The sequence below is a fragment of the Trachurus trachurus genome (genome assembly GCF_905171665.1).
Source record: "Trachurus trachurus genome assembly, chromosome: 22".
NCBI classification, from domain to species: Eukaryota; Metazoa; Chordata; class Actinopteri; order Carangiformes; family Carangidae; genus Trachurus; species Trachurus trachurus.
This window is the reverse complement of record NC_139907.1, coordinates 6781916-6797389: the sequence shown is the minus strand read 5'-3', so window position 1 is coordinate 6797389 and position 15474 is coordinate 6781916. Positions and strand designations below refer to the sequence as shown.

At 39.5% G+C, this 15474-nt stretch overlaps 2 protein-coding genes across 6 annotated transcripts in view; both read left to right on the top strand.

Moving 5' to 3' along the window:
• The window catches only part of galnt16 (UDP-N-acetyl-alpha-D-galactosamine:polypeptide N-acetylgalactosaminyltransferase 16), a 51318-nt gene extending 41651 nt beyond the window's left edge, over positions 1-9667 (top strand). The window contains exons 11-15 of the mRNA XM_083997928.1: positions 681-773; positions 1176-1259; positions 2844-2970; positions 4656-4772; positions 8538-9667. Of these exons, the coding sequence (XP_083854054.1) occupies positions 681-773; positions 1176-1259; positions 2844-2970; positions 4656-4772; positions 8538-8681 (565 nt within the window). The 3' untranslated portion in view covers positions 8682-9667. The remainder of the gene's footprint in view (positions 1-680; positions 774-1175; positions 1260-2843; positions 2971-4655; positions 4773-8537) is intronic.
• Positions 9668-15159: 5492 nt separating this feature from the next.
• The window catches only part of numb (NUMB endocytic adaptor protein), a 65923-nt gene continuing 65608 nt past the window's right edge, over positions 15160-15474 (top strand). For all 5 annotated transcript variants that reach the window (XM_083997655.1, XM_083997654.1, XM_083997653.1 and 2 more), the window contains exon 1: positions 15160-15329. The gene's annotated coding sequence lies outside the window, so the exon portion shown is untranslated. The remainder of the gene's footprint in view (positions 15330-15474) is intronic.

Below are 15474 nucleotides of genomic sequence, written 5' to 3'. Positions count from 1 at the left end.
TAACGATGTATTATGAATGAATGATTGAATGAATATTTTATTTTTGTGTCATGCCACCATTGTGGTCCATCCCATATGGGATTACAAGACACATTTACTAAGAACATCAGAAACTAGACAATCCTCCCTGTTGGCATTAACCCCGCCTCACAAATGTACATACGACACATACATAAAATACTTAAGAGACTACTAACATCATTCATTTGTATATACAGTAGCTCTTCTTCTCATTGCCCAGGCCTTTTCGAGATATGAAGAAAATGCAAATATATCAAACTGAAAAAGACGCTTCAGCTTCTCCACGTCATCCAGACTCCTAAGCAGTGAACTAGATGAATCAAAACTGAGCTGGGAACCACTTTATTCTGTCCTGAACACACATTTGCCAGCTGTATAAACACACATATGGATCTAGTTTCGTTTAAAAACCTTCTATTTCTCACAGTCCTAAATCCAAACCATCCAAATCTTTTCACTTGGAAACACACTTCAAATTCCTCATGGAAGTGTTTAGTTTTTTCTGTTTGTTTGTTTATTGGTTTCTGTGGCGTCTGAGGTTGTGCTGCTGTGTGCGACAGTCAGACAACCAACCATTAGATGTGGCTGCAGGAATGCCCGCAGCACTGTCATTACTGTGTCTGAGCAGCAGGTGTTGTGTTGTGTCTGTGTCGCTGCAGGAACACCCGGCGGGCAGCGGAGGTGTGGATGGACGAGTATAAACAGTATTACTACTCCGCCAGGCCGTCGGCCCAGGGCAAGGCCTTCGGGAGGTTTGTGTTTTGTTTTGTCATCATCATCTTCTTCTCCTTCCTCTCCTCCTCCTCTCTCAGTGTGTTTCAGAAGCAGCAGCTCACTAATTGTTCGGGACATTTGCATAAAGCCATTGCTGTGTTTGTGGATTACAACCAAAAGCCCTGATTAGCAGAAATGAGTTGTTTCTGGTTTAACACTGTTGTTGGTAAAAAAAATCCCCGTTAGCTGAGGTTTCTTCACCAAGCTGCTTAGGTTTTAGTTTTCTGTTTGGTAGATCTAGCTCTAAACTCCCTCACTGTGACTCATGCTCTGTCTTCTCTGTCCTCCCCTCCATCCTGTTTTGTTCCTTTTTCCCCCCCATATATCTCTATTTTATCCCCCGTTTATCCCAACATCATATTGATGTTATGTTTGTGCAGCATTGCCGACCGGTTGACCCTGCGGCGGAAGCTGAACTGCAAACCTTTCCGCTGGTACATGGAGAACGTCTATCCTGAGCTGAGGTACAACACAAAAAACACTCACTATTGAATCACTTTAATGACATTTAACCTTCGTCTTGTGTTAGCTTTCTGCTACCAACATATATGGTGTTTGGGTCCGTTTTGAGCTGTAAAATACACTAAAAACATTTTTTTTCATCCAATTTGTTTTTCATCTCTTGGTTACATTGTTGGGCTTCCTTGTCCATGAAAATATTGGTTTCGATATATTTTTTGGTGTGGGTCCCTGGGCCTTTTTTTGTCAGTATACCCCTTGGCTTCAACTGAACCTTCCTATTGTCAGCTTTCTGCTACCATCTATGGTCTATGAGTCCTAAATCAGCTGTAAAACACACTAAAACAATTATTTATCACCCCATTTGTTTCTGATCTCTTGGTTACATTGTTATCCATGAAAAGGTTGGTTTTGCACTTAAGATTTCAGTTTTAACGGTGTTCTTATCGTTATAACCAGGTCAAAATTGACCCTAACACCACAAATGTCAACAGGAGCATTTTAGAATTTTGTGAAAAAAAAAAGTTTTATTTTGTTCAAATAGAGGTTCCTGTCAAAGTCAAAAAGCCTTGATGCTATAAACAAATGTATGTGGTACTTCTATGCATTTAACACCTGCATAAAAGCGACTGAATATCTGACATTTAACTTTTTTTTTGTTTAGTTTTTTACAAGTCTTATACTGAACCGTGACTGGTTTAAAAATCCTGTTTGTATATTCAGGTGTTAAACTGAGATTAAAGGTGAACACAGGGCAACTTCAGCAGATCAATGTGAAAACGTCCTTCTGAAAACAGACCAGGTCAAACATGCATGAGAGAGAGAAAGAGAGCACGAGGCTAAAACGCTTTTTAAACAAAGGGGGGATTGAAACATGTTTGCAAGTTGCAGGTTGACCTTTGTGCATGACTTCTTTTCTGACCTGTGGCCCTGATGAAAATCTGAATATTCATGTTGTGTTTGTGTTTATTATGGAGCACCAAAGAGAAGCAAGGTTATCCTACCACTTCAACACCACTTAAAAACCAACAAAACAGAAATAAGTTTGTTTTGATTGATTATTGGAGGAGGCCAAGGGCCAGAAATGAGGCAGAACGACTTTTTAACCATCATTTCATTTCAAAAGGAAGAAACCCACATTGACAAATGCACTAGGGATTTTTCTTTTCTGTTTTTTTTTTCTTTTTTTGCGCAAAAAATAATCTTGAATCCCCTCAGGCTGCCTTGACCTTCAAGTTCAGAGCCAATAATCTAAATATACAGCAGCGACTGTATCTGATTTGGATGGGAATCATCGGGGGGGGGGATGAGGGGGTTATCAGAGTGTGTCCCACCAGCCTGTTTCTCAAGAAAAGCCTCCACCTCTTCTCCATCTGGTTGTATCTGTGGCCCTTCTCCAAATAACTGTGGTTTCTCAAACTGTAACCATCTATCTTTATAAGCAGATGTTGTAATGAGGCGGATTAGTCGTCGTCGGTGTGATTCAGCTACTCAACGAAGGGGCAAAGAAGAGTCAAGTCGGTTCAGCCCAATCTGTTGTAATAAGACCTTTCTCTGACCTGGCTCCTCTCTGTAAATGTTTCCCTCAGGGTCCCTGAGCAGGAGGCGGTGTCCAGTGTGCTCAAACAAGGAGGTTTGTGTCTGGAGACCCGTGGGACCGACATCCTCGGCCTGGCAGAGTGCAGGGTCATCGGAGCCAACAGGCCACAATCACAGGTCAGTTTCCTCTGGAGACCGAGGGTTCATTCACTTACAGGATGGATTATTGCTGTGAAATACAAGTAAATGTGCAGGGATATGACCCGATCGCACAGATGTGGAGGGTTATTAACATTTAATGCACTGATATGAGGATATAAAAAGCCCCAGAGACAACGTCAAGCAATTACATTGATCCTTGGATGTGTAGAAACTGAAATCACTATGTTGCTTATGTAATGTGTTTCTTATAAATGACTCAGATAAGTGATGCATTTGTTTTGTTTTGCTTTTCTTTGGAAGAATATTACTTTTTTATCAACTTGTTAATCAAAGTCTAAGTCAACTTTATTGTCAATTCTACAATATATACAGGGCAAACAGACGATCTAAACTGCGTTTCTCTCAGACCCTCAGTGCAAACAATAAACATTTAAAACAATCTACAAATCTAATATACAAATCTAGAATATATACATAAATAGGAGCATATAAAACTAAACTAGAAAGAAAAAGAAAATATACATCAAAAAAGTAGAAGGCACAATAGCAGCAATACAAGTGCAAACTAGTAACAGTGGTGCAAGTTTTTTATTTGAATTTTTTTTCCTTCCTTCTTCCCTTCCCTTTCTTTATCTTCCCTTTCCTTCTCTCTTCCCCTTAAAGAGACCCCTAGGAGTTTGCTTTTGGTTATAAAAGAGTCATATTAATGTGGATGAATCTACGTTACTCACTTGTTAATGGGTTTGTTTTCGATAAATATATCGTTTTGTCATTATAGTTATTTTGATATTATTTAGCAGCAGCTTTTCAGTTTCCTGGACGCTGGTTGGCATCGTTTATGGTCTTTGAACCTCCGACCTTCGTTCTTGATTAATGAAAACATTCTTGGCAAATGCTTCCGTCTGTCTTGCGCCGATCCAAGAATTTCACCGTGGGAAATGTAGCGTGAAAACACTCTGCTTTCCGAAACTCCTTGTAGTCACTTTCACCACTGAATAATAATATCAAAATAACTATAAAGACAAAACGACATATTTATCGAAAATGGCAAATGTTGGTAATGTAGATTCATCCACATTAATATGAGACTCTTTTATAACCAGAAGCAAACTCCTCAGGGTCTCCTTAAAAAAAAAATTAAAAAACAGTCTGTTACCAAGATGAAAAAAATACCTTCTGAACTGATACACATAATATGTTAAATAATCTTCACAGGAGGAACAATGTGCCAAAACCTCACTATATTCCTCGTGATGCATAGTACAATATAAACTCAGCTGTATGTCACAGTTATCATCTGTCACTTCCAACCTGTGGTTCAGATTAAGGCCTGAAAGTGATATGAGAAATTCAAAAGTTCATCGCTGACAAGCAAATGTGGCTGAGGAGAAAACTTGGACCAGTTCCTCTGTTTCCAGGAAGCAAATCCAGCCTTCATCTCAAAAAAAAAAAAATCAGCCCCGACAGAAGTTTTGGTTTGTGATTGATAGCGCTGCAAATATGCAACCCAGTAAAGTTAAAGGTTTTAGTTTCAGTGCTGACACAAACCTGTTGGATTGAAGGTTACTGAGGAAATATTTTATTTTGATTAATAGTGAGCTGAGGCGGCCCTAATGCGCAAATCTAATACTTGCGCATTATGAAAGAAACCAAATGGAAAATCACATGAGCTCTGATCAGTGTCCTCTGGTGTTTTGCAGAGATGGGAGCTGATAGAGCCGCTGATCCGACAGCAGGACCTCTGCTTGGCCATTTCTGCCTTCACAGCGGGGTCAAAGGTCAAGATGGAGCCCTGCAACACAAAAGAGCCCAGACAGGTGAGGAGACAAGAACGACGACTATATGTTTCATTAAAGGGATAGTTCCACATTTTGGTAAATTATCCTATCACCATAATCCCTATAGTCACAGCAGTAGGTCCATTACCTTTTATTATCGGTGCATGTTGTTTTGAGATCCGCGGGGCAGAGACGTGAGCTGCTCAGTGAACACAATGGAGGTGAACGGTACAGGTCCCCTGCCCCTCATCAAACTCATCAAATACACAATCCAACAACTCCAAAACGCTCTGGTGGACAAGTTGTGACCTGCACATTCACCACGCTATGAAATAATCATGTAACATTACGAGACTGAGTTGTTTTAGAGGCAAATGCAGCCGGTTCAGAGTATTTGCTTCATGTATTGTAATGTTACATAATTATACATGATTATTTCATAGCGTGGTGAATGTGCAGGTCACAACTTGTCCACCAGAGCGTTTTGGAGTTGTTGGATTGTGTATTTGATGAGTTTGATGAGGGAAAGGCGAAAGTACCGTTCACCTCCATTGTGTTCACTGAGCAGCTCACGTCTCTGCCCCGCCGATCTCAAAACAACATGCACCGATAATTAAAGGTAATGAACCTACTGCTATGACCATACGGATTATGGTGATAGGAGAATTTGCCAAAATGTTGAACTATCCCTTTAAGGACCAACAAGGATGGGAAAAAAAACACACACAAGCAAGTGTCTTTAATTCTGCGAAGTCATGAGGTAAACTAAAGGTTAAGAAAAAAGACGTCAGGCTTTAATCTTCTACGATCAGTCATATTAACTGTGCGTCTTAGTTTTTAAGTTTTAAGTTATTATTTTGGAGCGAAACGCTCCATTCGTCCTTGATGTGCCACTCACACAGCGCTGAGCTGAGACATGAATGATCTGGAGATAAGAGGAGGTTCCAGGACAGATGTTAAGCAGCCCGACAGCTGCTGCTGCTCACGATGATGATGATAATGATGATGCTGCTGCTGCCAGGAGGAGGCTGAGACCATCGGAGCCACCTGATTGGTGCAGCAGCTCCTGCCAAAAGATAGTTCATATCTCTCCGATGCCGCAGCCGAACAAGCGCTCCCATAACCTCGGACCCCACCCTGTTCCTCCTCTCTCTCCCGCGCTCTTCCTCCCTTCTTTTTTTTCGTGCATGTCGAACACTCGCGGCCCATGTGGACCCGTGTTGGCCGCATGGTTGATTTATGACATCGAAGAGGGAGTTAATAACTTGAACCATGTGTGTGAGTGTGTGGGACTGCAGCCAGACCATCCTGTCATCTCTCTGCAGGCGCACTGCAGTCCTCTGAGAGTTCACTGGGAGATTAACAAGCAATCGCTTTTTTTTTCTTCTTTTTTTTTTTTGCTGTGGGAGACATTTGGCTTCTTTGTCCTGAGTGTTTCATCCCTTTGAAAGGAAAAAGTTACATGCACTCTTTCTTCTTTCTAAATGAAAGAGCACTGAAGCGTTTAACTCTTTGACCAACAAGAGATTTGTGGTTAGTCTTTTGTTTTTTTTAAAGATGTAAATAAGTGTAACCCTGGTTTACTGACAGATGTTACTCATTCTGCACTTTTACTCATCGAATACTTTTCACTCATGACAACCATTACCAGTATAATAAGAGGGTTTTCCCTGTAGCAGTTGTGCAACATTTTCTTTTATAAGCATCATTTTTTTATTGAGGTTTTTTTTTTTCTCTGCATTGTTTCTTAGTATAATCCTGAAAGAATTTCATTAGTTTGGTTTTTAGTGGTGTTTTTTTTTGTCCAATCCAGGTCTAAAAGCTTCTCCAGCTACAATAAACAGCGTGAAATTCTTGGAAAGTCATGAGCGTTCACTATAATGAGCAGCTTTATTACACATATACTGTATATTGTTGCGTATAATACATCAAGCTTTAAAACCTTAAGTTATCCAACTGTTAAAAGTTCACTCTGAGATTTCATTCCCTCCCTTCGCTTTTGTTTCGCAAACACACACACACACACGTATGTTTACAGAATGTGACACACACATATACACAGACACACACCCCACCCACCCCCTCCTCCAGGATTTCACCCACACACTTTGATAAGCCTCCATATTGCCTCAGATATCAGCAGCACGTGGCGCTCTGCTCTGCTCTGAGTTCAGCTTTGACTTTCTAATCAGCCGGCTAATGAACAAACCCCCTGATATCTGGTGATTTATGGACCTCCTGTTTACGAGGGACACGCTCTCTCACTCTCTGTACTCTGGGTTCGAAAAGTAAAGTTTTCTTTGTCGAGCTCGCGCTGGAAAATTAGATTTATGGAGAATAGAAAACAAAATCTATCCAACTTGTTACCCAGTGGAAAAAACATCACGAGACAAAATATAATACGGTGCGTTAAATTAAACGACGCGTGGGAATCGGCCTCAACAGAGTGCGCTGTGATTCATTTTGGGGAAAAGGTGAAGGAGTGACTGATTTAATGATAAAACGTAGACATTAGGAAAATGTGCAGCAGCTTTTTTACAGGAGGACATAGTATTAAATAAGTTAGTAATAAGCTTTGTCCTGTACTTTAATAGACACGTGTCCATGGTCACTGGATTATGTTGTCACTCAGGTGCCAGTTTATAGATAAGACCCACTCAACAGCCCTGCAGTAAATCCTTCATGAAGGTTGAAGCAGTCGTATTTGTTGCATGTAGTTTTTAGTGCTGTTAAATTCTTGTTGCTTCACACTGAGACAAGTTTCCAATACTTTGTCCATCTGTCTGATTTATATCAGTGAGGGAAGGCGAAACAACACAATCACCTCTCTGTGCACTGCAAAATAAGTCAACAAGTTTCATATTCCACCATTATGACTCATTCATTTCTTTATTTATGCAAAATAAAAATGCAAATATTAGATATAATGTGATATATTAACACAAATATGCACACACAGAGTACAGCCAGGCCAACCGATCAGGCAGATTGATATTTGATACAAAGTAGAGAAAAGGAACAGGTAGGTTTGAGGTCACTCAGAAACAATGTCAACCTCAGCAGTGAGTACTATAGCAAGTTTGTATTACGTAATATGTTGTTTTTCATTATCTTCTATAAAACTGATAAGGCCTTATATACTGTACACACACTAATATGTGAATAATTAAAAGTACAGAGAAAGAGACAGAGACAGAGAGAATTGCCCATGTGAGTGATTTACAATTATAAATATTGCTTTATATTGCGTTATTATTACTCTTTTACTAATGTTTAAGTTGCATTTTATTGTTGTAGCTTGTTAAAGTGGAGCCGATTGACCTATTTGATATATTACATTTTATATTAACTAAGGTTGTTGAGTAAAAAAGCACAAAAAAACTACTTCTGAAAAGTAGTGGACTAGAAGTAATAAAGTCGTACAAAAGGGAAAAGTGACCTGAGTTGGAGCACATACAGGACGTTTTATCAGCTAAAACAAATAGTTTGTTCTGTTCTGCGGTGGCCGACCGCCACACACTGCAGCCAGCTCGTTGTTGGGTTTTTTTTTTAAGCTTTGATTTTTCCACTGTGAGTAGAGGAGGTCAATCACTGGTCTGATTACTGTAATCCAGGTCTGACTCAGACTATTACTCACTTCTAAACATGAACCTGCTGTGCTGATTCACATCATTCATTCATGTCCGTGTGTGCAGAAGGTACGAGCACGGCGGCTGCAAAACTAAACGACAGAGATTGATTGATTTCATTTTTCCATCCATCCCTCTCTCTCTCTTTCTCTTTCCTCTCTCTCTCTCTGTGCAGAAGTGGAAGCCGAAAGGCACGGCCCTGCAGCACATGGTGAGCGGCCTCTGTCTGGACAGCAACACCCCCACCGGCCCCCCAGTCATCACGCAGTGTCGCCCCCAGGTGGCCAGCCAGACCTGGGAGCCACAGATCATCACCTGAGCCACCGCCAACCGCTGACAGAGGGAAGAGGGAAGATGGAGAAGATGGAGAAGAGAGAGAGAGAGAAAGAGGAGAGGAGCAGATTCTGGACCCGACCTGCTGGAGGAGGACTGGGGGGGAGGGGAGAGGAGAGGAGAGGAGAGGAGAGGAGAGGAGAGGAGAGGAGAGGAGAGGAGAGGAGAGGAGAGGAGAGGAAGGGGGGAGGAGGGGGATCACATCTGCACACTGTCTGTCGCCTTGCTGAGGGATGAAAGGAGTGCGAACTGTACTTTTTTTTCAACTTCAAGCTCCTGCTCGTTGTCGTCGTGTCTCGGTGACGCTCTCTCATCGTCGTTTTAAAGGCCTTGCTGAGCAAAAACAAAAACATCTGAGGTTCTTCTTCTTCTTCGTTGTACAGTGCTTCATCCTCTCGTGGATGCTGCAGTTTCTTTATCTTCTTCTAACGTACAGTAATCTAATCTTAAAGCTTTTCACCACCGAAAACTGTTGCACATCTCACTTTCTTTTTTTTTTCTTCTTTTTTTCATTTTTCTGTATCTATCCTGGTCAACAGTTTTGCTTTTTACATTGAGAATAGTGTGGATTGCCTCTGAACAAACGAGTGCATACTGTACTGTAGCAAATGTGTGGAGGTGCACCTGACCTACTCTGAGTCAACGTCACTGCTTGTCTTGTGGCCTAGTCGTATAGGTTGAGGCATGTCTGATGGCTGTGAGGACCAGGGCAGCTTTATGTATAGCCAACTAAAAAAATCTGAAGCTTTTTTTATTTTTATTTTTATTTTTATTGTTATTATTGCTGAATAGCAGTCTTGAAAGCACCATGCAAAGCGCTGTCAGGAACATTATTTATTGTTTTGCATGGTCTGACCCAAAGAATGTTTTTTTCTGTCTCTCTACAAAGTTTTATGTAAATATTTGAAGCGGATGATGGCTTGGTTTTTGTGTAAAGTACTCTATATGTTGTTTGAAAAATAAAATGTGGTAACAAAATGAGTGTTTTTTTTTTGTCTAAAATTACCTCTAACACAACATGCAACTAGTCTCACTGATAAACCATAGTGTGAGACGTCCATTCATATTTCAACATCTACTGAATAAATTGCCACAAACAGCTTCAGTCTGCAGGGGATGAATATTAACGACCCTGGTTAATCCCTGACTTTTTTTTATTTAGGGCCACCTAAAGGTCAAATTCTCACTTATCCAAAACTTCCCCGTCATGGTAGAATAACTCCAAAGCCAATTACTGAGCGTGTCGGCCTCAGCTCTGCTGCTCTAAGATTAATACTAATAATGTTTTACCATGTTTTACACTGTGATAAGGGTACACTGCACACACATTTCCATACTGGGTCTATTGACTGGATGGATCAGGTGAGGTCACCAGTCCATCACACTGCACTTTTAGACATTATGTTAGTTTAAGTAATAAATTTTACATCCCAAAGTTGACTTAATGTCACTTGTTCAATTGGCTATTTGGTCTATAAAATGTAGAAATATAGACGACTATAGATGATAACAATTGTGAACAGTATCATCGTATATACCCATTATTCTATTCAACAAGTACCTTTACTCTTCTATCAGAAGGTTTTAATGTAAGTTTTTATATATATATATATATTGTGCAATATCCAGAACCTATACTTCAGCATCCAGTGAACATTATTTGATAAGTAACACATGTGAATCCAGGTGTGACCAGCAGCACAAGGAGAAGAAAAATCACTTTTAAGATCTGCAGTCGGTGTGAAACAGGAAGGACGAGAAGACTGTGGTTTTATCCAAATTCACTTTTAAACCATGTGGTTTCACTAGTTCCTTCACTCCCAGTGTCTTATTTGCATATCAGCTGGATATGTAGCCAGACTGCACTGTAATATTTCACATTATGTCAGTTTACGTAAGTTTAAAAAAAAGAAAGCTGTCATTTTAAGTTTTACATACTAATGTTGACTTAATGTCACTTAATCAACTGGCTCTTCGGTCTATAAATTGCAGAAATGTAGATGACTATAGATGATAATAATGTGAACAGTGTATCATTGTACAATATATACCCATTATTTTATCCAACAAGTACCTTTACTGATCTCTCAGAAGGCTTTAATGTAACTGAGTTTTTATATATTGTGCAATATCCAGAACCCATACTTCAGCAAACCCATATCCAAGTAACACATGTGAATCCAGGTGTGACCAGCAGCACGGTGCTGTTGTAATAGAGGGTCAGCCCCGTCCAAGGGTCACAAGATAAATCTGGTGGTGGGTCATGGGATTGTTGATGGGAAAGTAAAGTACAAATACCTCAAAACTGTATAAAAATATAGACGACTATAGATGATAATAATGTGAACTCTGTGACCAGTTTATTAGGTACAGCCATCTAAATCTAAAACAGTCTAATGCAACATAAAGTCTAAAATAAACCCCTCACTATTCAGTGTTGCTGTGATTTAGTTTGTGGTACTGTTCAATTTTACTGTTAAACCACAAACATCCTCATAATATTCAGTCTAACCACATTTATAAAAACACAGTAGAGACAAAGTATTAGAAACGCCACTAGGCATAATTTTATGTAATTCAACAGCCCCATAAACTACCGCCTCCACAACAACCATGAATCTGATATATTAGTTTTTGTGGGACAACCATTACCAGTTAAAGGTCATCTCAAATCTTGATATATTCGTCTAAGTTTTAATGAATAAATAAACAGACTGCAGTTACAGTCTTTGACAGTACAGGAGTTGATAAACACTACAAATATCCTAGTTGTTTCTATAATAACAATATATATTATATAGGATATGGCGAAGTTAAACGCGGCGAAGGCTGCAGAGGAGATGGATGAATAAAAGAAAAAGGCAAAAAAAAAGGGCTCTCACACCATCCCAACAAATAATAAGTACACTGGACTTTGCTCTCTGTCGATTGGACCACTCTGTGACTTTGTGACATACCAGGCTACAAGATGAGACTGTTGTTCACTCATGACGGACAAATATGGACACATGTGCAAACACACACGTAATCTGTATGTACTGTCTAGAGCTAAACTTCAGCTCTGTATACCACCTACTGCTGTAACATGTTATGTCAAAATGTCATAAATAAAAGAATGTTATATCAAAATGTAAAAAAGCAAAAAGAAAAGAAAAGATTATGATATGATCTGTATACTACCTACTGCTGTAACATGTTATGTCAAAATGTCATAAGTAAAAGAATGTTATATCAAAATGTAAAAAAAAAAAAAAAAAAAGAGAAAAAAGCAAAAAGAAAAGAAAAGATTATGATAAAGATTTTTATTCTGTGGGTAATGGGGGCGGGACTAGATAAGCTTTTGCTTCTCCCGCTTTCCCTTTCAGCCATGTGTATTGTGTTATTTGAACTAAGATGAAGTGTGATGATGATGATTTAAATTGACATGCCCGAAATAAACAAATTGATTGATAATAATTCTATAATTTAAAACACCTGTGGTAAACAAGATTGATTGATTAACATGATGACGTCGCTCACAGCTGCTGTCAGAGTGAGATCTTATAAAAATCATAATACTTCAGTGGTGACTTTTGAAAACTGGAGATAATTAAAAATAATAATAATAATAAAGAAAAGACCAACTAAATCTAACTAATCTCATGAAGTGAAAGCACCTGCGTGGCTGCACCATGACTGTCATACTCACAGTGACCACGTGGGGGCAGGATCTCATAACACATATGTGTGAGTGTGAGTGTGAGAGAGAGAGAGACCCAACAACAACAACAAAAACAACATTTTATGACTCTGACCTTGACAGGCTGATGGATGGTGGTGCTTGATGTGAAGAAGGAGTCATAAAGTGGGGTTTAAGATCATTAAGAGTGAAAAGGTTGAAGTAGTAAAACAAAAAGAGAAGGATACGATGATTGTGTTTGTGGTGTGAGGCACACAGAGGTTCACAGCTGGTGCAGAGAAACACACACACACACACACACAACAATTATCAGTGTAACAGGCTCGACAACTTTGGTAACCAAAGCCTTTTCTTTTTTTTTTCTTAGTTTTTTTTTTCTCCTTGTTGGTTTTGTAACCTTCAGGGCCACTGAACACGCTACACTGCAGATTAATAAGCTTCAGAGCTATGTGAGGAATGCAACTTAATGCTGATAAACTTCTGGCCTTTTAAAGGGGCCGGGGCTTCTCCGCCAGGGGAAGATGGAGTTGAGGTGTGTGTGTAAATGTGGCAGATGAGTTAAAAAATAAAAAAAAAAGCAGAACTGGATGCAAGTTATTTAAAGATTATTTACCATGGCGGCAAGTCAAGTGGTATTAATGGACATGCAAGAAAGAAGAAAGGAGAAGAAAAATCACTTTTAAGATCTGCGGTCGGTGTGAAACAGGAAGGACGAGAAGACTGTGGTTTTATCCAAATTCACTTTTAAACCATGTGGTTTCACTAGTTCCTTCACTCCCAGTGTCTTATTTGCATATCAGCTGGATAATGTAGCCAGACTGCACTGCAATATTTTACATTATGTCAGTTTAAGTTTTTAAAAAAGCTAAATTTTACATCCTAAAGCTCCCTTAATGTCACTTAATCAACTGTCTCTTTGGTCTATGCAGAAATGTAGATGACTATATATGATAATAATGTGAACAGTGTATCATCGTACAATATATACCCATTATTTTATCCAACAAGTACCTTTACTGATCGCTCAGAAGGCTTTAATGTAACTGAGTTTTTATATTGTGCAATATCCAGAACGTATACTTCAGCAAACCCATATCCAGTTAACATTATTTGATAAGTAACACATGTGAATCCAGGTGTGACCAGCAGCACGGTGCTGTTGTAATAGAGGGTCAGTCCCATCCAAGGGTCACAAGATAAATCTGGTGGTGGGTCATGAGATTGTTGTTAATGGGAAAGTAAAGTACAAATACCTCAAAACTGTACTTATGTACTGAGCTTGAGTAATTGCGCTACATTTTCACCACCGGTTATGTGATCTAATACGTGTGTATTAAGATCTAATAGATCTGAGTGCTTCCTCCATCCGTCCCCTGCTGGAGACTCACTATGCACTCATTGCATGTGGGTATTACATTAATCCAGTGTGTAAGGAGGAGCAAGGACAGAAATTACAGCTGGGGTCCATTTTACACTACTTTTCTTCTTGAAAATACCCAGATTTATATGGTTACATGTTAGATTATGATGGTTTTCTTCATTATTTCAAACAGTAAATTGAATATTTTGGAGTGTAAACCCTTAAACAGACACCTGCCTTTATTCACAAGGTGATGACTGACTGAGAATCTTCCCAATTTCTGTCTAGTCAAAACGATTAATCCAGAAAATGGAGCACCTGATTTGACCTAATCAATAATGAAATCTATCTCTTAGTCGCAGCATGGCAGCCCATAGTCACATGCAGACACAGCACAGTGTGGTAGGTAGCAGCATGGTCAGTCACAAATAATAAATAAATAAATCCCATAGAGAACTTTTAACCCTTTGCTGCACAGGAAGATTTATACATATATTAAAAAAAAAAAGGCAAGAGAAAGTCCAGTTTTGATCTCAGGTTGCTTGCTTTATCGTCTATTGTTTAATTAGCAACAGAAAAATACATACTCTCAATGAGGATGATAATACAGGCAGTGCAGTGGTGTATTCTATGTGATATGTGATACTCAGGTATATTCAGTATACCCACTGAAAATGCATGTATGAACAGTGTACCCACCTAAAAAGCGGCATAGGCCGACCCACTACACCAAATTAGACTGAATACAGGTGAAAAATGAAGTGCAGTAGCTATAAAAATGCAAAAATGAAGGAAAACAAAACAACACAAAAACTGTTGAACTGAAAGACTCAACAGATCATTTATCCACAGGACAATCAGGTTACAACTCATTAGTGTAAGGTAGTTGCAGGCTATATATTTTATGCACCATCAGTAGCCTATCAGTATTAGCAAGCATTTTTAGGTAGGCCTATTTTTTCTAAAGGTATAGTAGGCTACTGTCTGTCTGTTTAGTCGTATTATTGTTATTCTGTCTATTTATTGCCGTGTTGTTTGGAATGAATGCATACATAATACATAGCCTAATAAGTATATTCAATTCAATTCAATTCAATTCAATACAGCAGTAACAGATAAGGTGCAAAGGATACACTATTATGACATATCAGGCATTTTAATTTTAATCTATCTATCTATCTATCTATCTATCTATCTATCTATCTATCTATCTATCTATCTATCTATCTATCTATCTATCTATCTATCTATCTATCTATCTATCTATCTATCTATCTATCTATCTATCTATCTATCTATCTATCTATCTATCCATCCATCCATCACCACGGGGATCTGCTCTCGACCAATCAGCGGCGGCGGAGGCGGTCCGTTGCTAAGGAGGAAGTTTGGTTGAGTCTCCGCGTAGCAGCCATTCAGCGGCGGTGGCTGAAGCGATTGGACTGCGAGCGGTCTCTCCCTGCACTTTCTGTGGAATTTGAATTATTTCGGCACGGCACGGCACGGCACGGTTCCTTTTTCGTGGATCGTGACACTGAACGGGTGACGACGGCAGCAGCAGCGGGGCGTCTTCTGGGTCGCAGAAGTGATCACAGGTACGTTGGGAGGAAAAAAACGACTAACGGCTGCTTTTCCCTCTTGAAATTAGCCGGTCGAGGCTAACGTTAGAGCAGCAGCAGAAGCAGCAGCAGCAGCACTAGCTTGTGTGTGTGTATGTGTGTGAGTGCCTGAGTGTGTTTT